Below are 11126 nucleotides of genomic sequence, written 5' to 3' on the forward strand. Positions count from 1 at the left end.
TCTCTTGCTGCTCTGATAGATGAAGAAACCATTGACAACCTTTACGTCATCGTTGACAGGGTGCGAAGGTCGCCATGGTAATTAGTCGTGATTTAAAAAATTTCCTGAGTAGACAAGAAAATTGTTCTAGCGCTACAGACAGGTGTGATTGTCCCATGGTCAGTCATGCGGAAAGGTGAACGATTTCAACATCACGTGTGTAAGACGATGATAAGATCAACTGAAGTTGAAACGTTAATTATAAATACTTCAGATTTCGACATATGTGCTATGAGCTTTGCGAGCTTGCACTGACTGCACTTGCCCTGCTTGAACTCCTCAATGAAACATTTTAAAAGTTCAACAAAATTATCTACAAACTTTTATTGTATGAACAAATATGCGAGGAAACCGACGCAGCCGAATAAATATTTCACACCTGCCCTACAACAATGACTTCCTCGTATCAAACACGCAGCATTAATTAAAGCGCGCCATCTTGTCGTTGAGAGGCTTTGGAAGTTTATATAAATGGCAGTAAGTGATAACTCCAAATGTGAAACTTTTTGAAATTCCTTTTCAAAAATTGTATTTGATGTGATGATAAATAAAAATACAACATTTATTTAGAGAAATTAGAAATAACCCAAAAATCCGGTATAAGTGTCATCGACGTTTAAATAACTGCAGAAGAAAAAACGATTTTCGGATAAAGCAACAGAGCTACCCGAAACCATCTTTCTTTAGGTGAAGTTGTGTATATTGGAAGCAGCTGAACGTAAATTTGCAATATGAAGAAGGTTGGTTCGATGTTCATGAAACATTACAAACAATTTTTCCCCTTGCAGATTAAACAATCCTTCCGCTTTCTGGGGGAGGGGGCATTTCTCAAACACACAATGCGACTAATAAATTATAATGGTTTCCACTTGCACCTTGTTTGGAAATCAATCATGTACGACGGTTACTATGGAAAGAAGGTGTCAGGGCAGTATCCTTTTTTGCACCTCATGCATTCCCGTCTTTTTCCTGAAACACAACAACATGGTTACAACAAGTCGACGACGATCCACGGATTTGTGTTTCTCGGCAGTCGTATAACAAGAAGTGACAGCGATAGACACGTGCTTCGCCCATGAGGCTAGGATTATCTGTATCGCACCACTACTTCATGCCACACCGAAACACAATGCTCGCTGTTCTATAGTGAGTAGTCAGATAGTGCTGACGCCTGGAAGATCGCTTCTTCTCAACAACGATCCACGGGTACGCACTCAACTGAGTTCCATGCATGTTTCACTCTGAAGATTTTCGGTTCAATTTGTCATTGTTCACGAAAATATGAACTTTGAATAATTAAATAATAAAACAGCTAAGACATTTTAGCAATAATTTTTTCGTCTTAATCTTCAGGTTGTTTGTAATGATAGCCCACTTCTATTTGTGCAGCTGTAGCCTACATTCAAAACCTTTTTTTTTTTTTTAAAGTTACAACTCAGTAAATTGAACCTTAAGTTGACCATGAAAAACTAAAAGTGAGAAAGTTTTAATTAATTCTTGCAGCTATTACATAGAATTTCACACCTGCCCTACAACAATGACTTCCTCGTATCAAACACGCAGCATTAATTAAAGCGGCTGGCATCCTTTCTATCGTTTTTGTAAGAGAATATGCGGATCGTTGTAATGTTCTTCTGTATTTCAAATCATTAGTTTGCGATTGCCTATATTTGGTCCTGCGCATTTCTTGAGGCTGTCCACACACAGTTACGTTGATACAAAAATTGTATGATCTGGCTCTACTTATCTTCTTCTTCGTTTGAACCTTCTTCGCCACTCCAAGGGTCGAGGGGCTCTGCCTTTTACCACCCTTGGGCAGTGGCGGCGACGCGGTCTAGATGTTTGGGCAGGTGTCGAGCAGCCATTCAATTGATTTGTCATCCAGTTCACGCAGACCACGCACACCATTTGGCGCATGGTAGATGGCGCAATTACAAATGGTGTGGTCTACGGTTTGTTCCTCCTTGCCACACTCACAAATCGCGGATGGAGCCATCCCCCATTTGTGCATGTTCGAGCGGAATAGTCCGACGCCAGTACGCAGGCGGTTGAGCCGCACCCAGGCCTTCCTTGGCAAATGCATTCCGGTTGGGTGGTTGCCGGTGTCGGAGATGAAACTTTGGAGTCTTGAAGAGTTCTTCTTCCACTCCGAGCTCCATTGGTGGTCCGCCCAGGTAGCCGCACTGATGGATTGGTCTTCAGCAGTTTTCATCAGGAGTTGCTCTACTTATGATTTGCAAAGAGACGGTACTTTCCACTTTGTGACCTCACAATGATCTTGAAAACGAACGGTATCATTCGTCTACACTGCCATTTCAACCTCGTTAGTGCGACCGAAAGAAATGTAGCGCCTCTCCGCTACCATTACATTGGAGAGAAATCACGCTACTGCAGCCGCTAATCCAACAAAAATGTAGCGCAGCTGCCGCTACAATTACAAAAAATTGCGGTAGCAAAATGTCGTCGCCACAATCTTGGTTAAGTTGTTTCCACTGCATACCTTGCTCCAACAAACATACAATGACTTCATCCTGTGACGTTGAAATCAGTATGACATTCACGCAGCACATCCAATAATTACAACATTATAGTGTGAACACGACTTCTTGTTTTCTTCTCATCATACTTATAGCTAGTTAGCTTGAATGTGGCATTTACGTCACAAGGTCATGTCATTGCAACTTTGTTTGTTACACTAGTGTTACAAAATCATGTTTCCATCGAGATACACAACTAGCCTACAGTATGTGTTATTGGCCGCCAGCAATTCCACATAAAAAGATGAATCAATGGTTGAAATCTTTTTTCTGCCAAGCTAAATAGCAGCCAGTCTCCTCTCACCATCCAATCAGTGTCCACGTTTGTTGTGTTTGGCTTCCCAAATAGTTGAGCCTCCTCGTGGATGGAAGTCGAACGCCACTTGACGATGTTGTTCCAACGTTATGCACGCACACTATTTGCTGTGCAGCAACACGTTTGGAATTTTCCTTGAAGAGCCATTTTCACATTGGACAGAAAGACTTTCTCGCTCCCAATAAACCTCGTGAGACAACCCAATGCGATCCTCGCTAGAGCGACAATGGAAACTTACTTGTGTTCGCTTTCCAATTATTGCGTCATTTCCTTCAAAGTATTCAAACTAGTAAGCATGAGAAAGAATTGTATCTCCACAAAGTGCGTTTAAACTTGTTTTTTAGCATCAATGTATATTTGGTCTTATCGTTTCTATGTGCATACTTACTTCCTGGTCTGAAGACCTGTCCACAGTCGTACATCATGCACATGCTGATGAATCTTCCCTTTGTTCTGGTCGGATATCGAGCTCTGTTGCATTTGCGACGGAGAGCCTGAACACAATTGAGGATAAAAATAATTATGATACTTCAGATCAGCTACGCAGTTTTGTTTCATTTGCACAATAACATCACCATGGGAGATTGTTCCAGCAAACCTATTCTGATCATGACGTCAGCTGTGAACTGCATTAATGTGCCAGTGACGTCATTGATGTTCCAGTGACGTTCGGTACAAAATAAAAAAGCTGACTTTGAAGCAGATGTATTGTAATTGTATTGTATTGTATTGTATTGTATTGTATTGTATTGTATTGTAAACTGTAAAATGTATTGTAAAATGTATTGTAACTGCTGGCAAAATAAAAATGTTGATACACAGCTCTTGGAGCTCAACATGTTAACTTTTGTACGGTACATGTCTGATGTCTTGTGTTAAACCAAACAGTAAAAAGCAAATTTGGTGTGAAACAAAAAGTTTTAAAATGTTGGGCTAAGTTGGGCTAAATGGAGCATAACCTGACAAGCATGATAGCCAAATTTACGTAGCTTGTGTCAAAAATCCCCCATTGTTAAAGTTAGTGGGGTGGAAATTATTTCTTTCTGTTGAATGTAGCGCTGTCTTCTGTCAGGGTAAAGTACCCTGAGGTTTGATTGATTCAACGCAGGGTTGCACAACTTATGGCTGTAAGCTACATAAAATCAAGCAAGTTGCTTTGCTCGCATATCTGCGAGCGCACAAGAAAAAGAGATTTATTAATACGATGCAAACTGCGCTTAAATAAACTTAAATGTTTGCCTTTCTTTATGTTTTTAGAAGCGAGACTAAACATTACAACAGAAGGAACAACACTGCCATAAAAAAACATCCCAAATATCTCGGAATTACGTTTGACTGGACCTTAACTTTCAAGAACTATGTCCAAGACATTGTAGTTAAACTCAAAACAAGAAACTCGCTCATCAAAAAACTAGCTAGAACGAGGTGGGGCACCTCTCATAACGTCTTGCGCACTTTACTCAAGTACTCAAGCACTATGCACTAACACCCACCGGCCACCGACTAAAATCACGTGATTCCTTTTACAACCAAAAACTATGATCGGCAGCAGTGGCCCAGTGGTTAGCGCGTTGGGCTCGCAGTCGAGAGCCTGCATGTTCGACTCCAGCCACCCACACTTGCTGGTGTTTCTCTGGGCAAGAAACTTTACGATAATTGCCTCTACCCAGCGATCGATTTCGAGTAATAGGTAGTACCAAATTTAAAGGGATACTAAAGGAAAAATCTAACTTGGCGATTTTCCACGTTCTTTGTGTTTAACTTGCTACCATAAAAAAATTTTCAATAAAATTTTGCCCCATTGCGGTCTGACCATCATTGCGCGCGTGCTTTTGTCAGAGCTTTCAAAACCAGAATGGGCCTGAGCAGCGAAGCGTGCGACTGTACAGTCTACGTAACAAAAGACGAGCAATCAGCTGATCACGCAACAGTTGTTACTGCCGGCGATTTAACTGTAGGCTATGTATGTATGTACATCAAAACATCAGATTTCAACGTCAAAACATCAGACAGTTTGCTCAAAACCTCAGATCTGATGTCAAAACATCAGATGTTGTAACGTGGCTTTTGTTATTGCTGTCTTTTGTGACGTATTCTCGAGCTGTGTGTGCACTTTTAGGTCATTTTGAAAAAAAATGAAAATAAATGAAACATTGGACTTTGGGCCTTACCAGCGCCATTAAAAACTTTTTTTTTTCGGTAATTTTTTTTGAAATGTATTCTTGAATGTTCAGTTTACGCATTTTAATGCTTAATTCCCGTTTGAAAATTTCATTTAGTATGCCTTTAAGTCGTAAGTAGAGTAGACAACCGGAAACAAACGTTGCCATCGGCTGCAGCGTGGGTCAGGTGTACGTCGGAAGACGTACACCGATGCATAGCGCTCAAGTCCGCTTTCCCGCAATGCAGGATAAAGATAATAAAACAAACAAACAAAGACATCAAGATGGGAAAAAATATTGGACAAAAATCGACCATATGGTGGAGACATTATCGACGATCCAATGCTACCCCTCACACATTTCACGACATGTAACAGAAAGGAATGAATCAGTTATAACAGAATTTTATCCCGTCATGCCCAAACTGCTGCCACTCTTCATCGATGGGGCTATCAAAACACACCAATTTGTCCAAATTGCGAAAAAAGCAGGCGAACTGTTGATCATTTGGTTTTAGACTGTCCATGAACTGCACTACCCGGTGATTTCAACACAGTTTACCAATGCGGAAACATATTTAAAAACTGGCTAAAAGACAACGAGCTTCAAGTGTGAAAACGCCAAACGGAACTACAGTACTTTAGAGCTTAGCTTAACGGATAATTGTATTCTTAAACACAAGTTATCAAAATAAACAGACACAAACGGCCGTAAGTAGAAAAGAAGCTGCAGATGCGGCCGCCGAAGCGAAAAGGTTGTGCACCCCTGACTTAAGGTATGCGTTTTATGTTCCTCCATTTTGTTCGTGAAAACTGTGATGTTTCAGAGTGCAATAAGTTCGTTTATTACTGCAGCGGTGAGATGGCGCAACGGATAACAAGTTGGCTTTCCTATATTGCAAACCTGGCTCGACTCCCGGCTTCTGGTTGATGAAAAGACAACTCACGTCTACCTCGGCTCCTAGGGTGAATTAAATGGAGTGGGTATAGTTGCTAAATGAAAGGCGGCCAAGAGGAAGGAACTCCTACTCTCCTAAGTATTAAAGACTTAGTCTAATGAAAACCTTATCTTCTCATACTCGACACTTGAATCAAGTATTGGAGCAGCAAATATAACAATGTTTGTAATTATATTGTGGAAAGTTTTGGGAAGAGATTCAGTGGTAATTGAATTGAGTGATGTAGTGCGGATTGTTTTAGGCGTGTTGGGCGTCTATGTAACCATCTATTGTTGCAACCATCTATCTACAACGTGATCTCTCCATGGAATTTTAAAGCAATGCTGGGACCTTATCAAGGGGAATAGAAAGTCAATCAAACTTCCTCTAAGTTCATTTAATTAATGTATGCTTAAAACCCAAGAAGTTGACACCAGCATAATTTATTTTGAAACAGTTTATTTTAAATATTTGTAAGATTTTGTTCGCAGTAGCCTAGCCACTGTAATCAAAAACGTTTGTGTAAAACAAATGTTTCTAGACTAACAGAAGTGAGCAACAAGACCATACCATTTCTAAAAAAAGAATTAATAAAATAACTTGATACGCTGCTGTTTACTAAGTTATTTTATTAATTCTTTCAACACATTATCGCATAGGGCACCGCTCTATTTTCAACGTGTAGCCTACATGCGCGATCTGCCATTTACAACATTTGACAAGTAAGCATGCTGTGTGCTGTTCTCGTCACAAGACACATTGAAATAATCCATACTTGCATCCTTGCTTTTACTTATCATCTCATAGGCATTGTTACGTAAGCGATTCTGTTGGGCAGCTATGCTTTTCAGCTTTCAAATTAATAAATTTTGTTTGCATAGAAATGTAATATGATTTTGGTAAAGAGGGGACTTTCTTCAACCATAGAGAGATAAAATCAAGCAACCACACGACATTTAACATAATACATTAAAGTGAACATAAATTATGAACTTTCGTAGTTTATGTTCAGTCTAATGTATGATGTTAAATGTCGCGCAGTTGCTTGGTTTCATCTGCCTGTGGTAATAGAAATGCAACGCCCCCACGCTCGTTAGAAACAAAAATATGATCAAGAGAAGAATTGTGACGACAAACCCACCAAGCTTCGTTTTCTCGATTGTGAAATAGATCTGACGGCTCTTGATCTGACGACTCTTGGCAACTCTGTTCCTGCTGTCAATGCGTCACGTTTGTAAATGATGAGAGAGTTTGTGTCTGCGCACAGAAGGAAGATCGTGTGAAGCCATAATACCGAGCTACTGCTGCTTTTCCAAGTGAAAATGAATATCTGGTTGAGAGAGTGCTTTGTGCATTGACCAACTTAACAAATGTATTCAGGTGGACGTGAGAACAGAACATGGCTTATACAACTTTAGTCTACAAACGTTCACGCTAACCCAAATCTAATCATGTCTTTCGAATGGGGGCGCTTCATGATTTTACAATCCAACCTTTAAAAGCTTTTGATAAACAAGTTTACGAATAAAGAAGAAATGACAAACAAACAAACCGTACACTTACCCTTTACCCGGTTTGGTGAAGATTGGGTCAGGGTCACACCAGCCATGCACACCAACAAGACGGCGGCTATCTTTGTCATGTTCTAACAACAAGTTATGTTTTGCCGGTAAGCAAAACCGCCTACACAATGCAAGAACAATGTAATATTACGCAATCTTGTACCTCGGCGTGCAAACAAAGATTAATTTTCGAAAGGCGACAATTCTAAATTACTTAACTGCCGTAAACTTTACCAATTGCCTCATAAAACACCACCATTCCTTCGGTTTGTACCTCGCTAACGTTCAATTGCGTAGTGTATGTTTGTTGGCAAAGAATAGCCTTCAACGATAAGTTTTTCTCCTTTTATAAAACTTTCTCGATCGTTTCGCTCGCTGACCCCCATTTAATCCAATGGGTTCCACAGGGCACACACGGTTTCATCAATGGAATAAGAGTAGACATTTTCATGTGTTCCACAAAAATTAGGAAAATACCTCGGCGTAACCCTGGACAGGTCACTCACGTACCGACGACACCTGGAGTCACTACGCAAAAAACTATCTGCGCGCGTTGCACTTTTGAGGCGGCTGGCGGGTTCCGGCTGGGGAGATGATGCGAAAACCCTTCGCACAGCTACCTTGGCCCTCGTCCATTCTACCGCTGAGTACTGCGCACCAGTGTGGTGCCGCAGCTCTCACACCCGCCACATTGACACCGCCATCAATGACGCACTACGCACTGTGACTGGATGCCTGCGTCCCACTCCAACGGACTGCCTTCCCATCCTTGCAGGCATCCAACCTGCTGAGCTTCGCCGTAAAGGAGCCATGATTTCCCTTGCACGTCGCGCACTGGACCCCGACCACCTCCTCCACAGTACACTCCAGCGCCTACCTGGAGGACAGCAGCGACTGAAATCAAGACGCCCATTTGTGCCCGCCGCACGACAGCTTCTGAACAACGTTGAAGATCTTGTGCGGCACATTGGACGAACTACACATGGAACATGGAGTGGCAAAACAACACCTCCCGACTCCGTGATTTCCTACCCGACGTCGATCCCCACCCTCCGGGAATGTCCCTCACAAGACTCGCGTGGGTCCGGCTTAACCGCCTACGAACCGGCGTCGGTCGCTTTCGTTCAGACATGTGCAGTTGGGGCCTGGCTCCCTCACCGGGATGCGAGTGTGGCGCCACAGACCAGACAGTAGATCATGTCGTTCATGACTGCCCAATCCATCAACCACCACATGGAACGCTTGGACTGAAGGCCCTGGATGACGAGACTGTCGAGTGGCTGATGACCTCATGCCCAAACATATAGTCCGGAAGAACAGCTCATACGACGAAGAATAAGAAAGGAAAATAATGCAATATTTCGAAGTGAACACAATGCTCCTCTGTTGGTTAGCAACGTTGTTCACGTATTTCAGTGTTAATAGAAGTATGAGGAAACGATATCTTGCCCATCATAAGGGAAAGTAGGACCACCTCAAACAATGTTTCGAAATTGATTGATTGAATCTTTATCCTCAGACTGGGAAAGCTTCTTGCAGAGCTTAATCCTGACAGTTTAGCATACTTGTAGAGGCTTTGAATCACTGACGCAGGCCCGGTCACCGAGATTGGCAGAGTGAAGTTTCCGATTGTTGAAGTCTCGTTTCCGGGGAATTATTCCATCCATCAGTTACTGCTGAATGGAGAGCAATCCTCAACGTGGGTTGCTCAAGCGCACACCCCGAGAATCGAACCGGCGTCGCTTGATCTTGAAGCTTTTTCGTTCCAGAAGTGACGCGCTAACTAATTGGGCTATCGGGGCGGATCTTTACTGAAAGACTGCACAACATTTCATAAACTTTCAACAAATAGACTAAGTTATTGAAATCTTGTTGTATAGGCCTACGTGAAAAATTATCTAAAATCTCCATTTTAAACCTAAACTTTTAAGGCGCTCCAATTTTCATTTCATGAACTGAGTCAAGTACAAGGTGTGCGTCGATCAAAAATCTATTTTTTGGCCTAATAATGCTCGAAAGTGAACCAAAACAAGGGCGATGATCTTTGGGGTTCACACTAACAACAAATTAACAAACCTTAGAGGAATTTTCAACACGAACAAAACTTCGACTGACTGCAATTACAAAAAAAAAAACAGATACAAAAGACGATGAAATAGAATCCATCTTGAGATGTAGTGCAAATTATGAAAACTAACCGTGAAAAATTTATTTCGTTTTCATCATTCTAGACAAGGTTGTCTAGTCAAAGGTTTTTGAAAATAAAAAGCACAGACAATTGCTGACAGGTTTATCTTGACATCCATTAAAGATTCAAAAGCATCAGACATTGCATTGAACAACAACAACATGATTCAAACGTCACGTTGTGTTTCCAACTTGTTTCGATCAATTCCATTCGTTAATCAATTTCATCCATTGTTTCATTATCTGTCCGTTCGTTACGCTTTGACTCTCCTCATTCTAAAAATAGCATTTTTAACGCGTTGTTTTCAACAACACCCAAATCTTAAAAATAAAATTGTGGAAAAGTTCAAAAAGTTTGTTTCCGTGCTGCTGAATTTTATTTCTGACTTTTTTGAGTTGATATGATCAAAGTGGCAACCGTTGCGTGTCTGGAAAAAATAGAAAAAACGAAAAACGACTTTTTAAGGCCTGCTCGAGATCGAAATAAAATAGTAAATAAAAAAGGTTTAAGACGGCATCAACACTATTAGCAAACATAAAAAGCAATGAAAGTCCAGAAGAACCAAACAGTATCAACTTAACAAAACTGCACAAGAAGTAAAAAGCAAAAACAGAAAACCAATTTTTTTGATGAGTCATGAATGATTGTGTGACATAAACGAAACTGATTGTGCGGTGGACTGGGCATTTTTTATTAATGTTTTTGACTTTATGTCTCACAGTATGTCTCTGTTATCTCTATGTAAGATCTCTGAGCAAAGCACAGAACATCTCTGAGCAAAGCGCAGGACGAATTGTGTCCCAAAGCTAAAACATGACTCTATCGTAAATTACTGAATCAACACGCGAAGTACAAGCATCAAAATTTAAAGCAAATTTAGAACAGATGAGTATTTATAAATGTGGTTGATGGCACTTTAAAGCCATAGCTGACCTACTCTTCCTCCGAAGAACGTCAGTAACTGAAATAAATAAAGACCTTTGCTTTTCCTGGCCATAGGCCTACCCTCTCATTAAATCTACCAAATGCAATATTTTCAAGGACGGCTTGTTGTTTTGAGTTGTATGAGCTTTTCCAGCACATGTGCAATGATAAAACTGGCAATCGTTTTTTTTCTCAAGTTCTTCTAAGAAGTTCTCTCGTCTTACATCCTTGTCTACTACACGCGTTCCCTCAGATACTGACTATGTCTAATGCCGATTCATCATTGTACAAGATTCATCATTGTACAAGATTCATCATTGTACAAGATTGATCATAGTGCAAGATTCATCATAGTGCAATAGTAGAAATACAATTGACATGGACAATTTTTGTGTTCCTCAATACTCAACTCATCTTCAAAACTTCATCGTAGCTTCAAATATAAAGGTGTGGAAATTTGG

The 11126-nt window shown here is 40.8% G+C and overlaps 1 protein-coding gene across 1 annotated transcript; it reads right to left on the reverse strand.

Moving 5' to 3' along the window:
* Positions 1–354: 354 nt before the first annotated feature.
* On the reverse strand, positions 355–8211 carry LOC145787734 (uncharacterized). The gene is made up of 4 exons (XM_082599540.1): positions 7555–8211; positions 7133–7248; positions 3281–3386; positions 355–1008 (listed from the first exon to the last, which is right to left on the reverse strand). Exons 1-4 carry the CDS (start codon positions 7631–7633, stop codon positions 947–949), a joined length of 363 nt encoding a protein of 120 aa, XP_082455666.1. The 5' UTR covers positions 7634–8211; the 3' UTR covers positions 355–946.
* Between the last annotated feature and the right edge of the window lie 2915 nt (positions 8212–11126).

The sequence above is a fragment of the Aplidium turbinatum genome, chromosome 18 (assembly GCF_918807975.1).
Source record: "Aplidium turbinatum chromosome 18, kaAplTurb1.1, whole genome shotgun sequence".
Classification (NCBI taxonomy): Eukaryota; Metazoa; Chordata; class Ascidiacea; order Aplousobranchia; family Polyclinidae; genus Aplidium; species Aplidium turbinatum.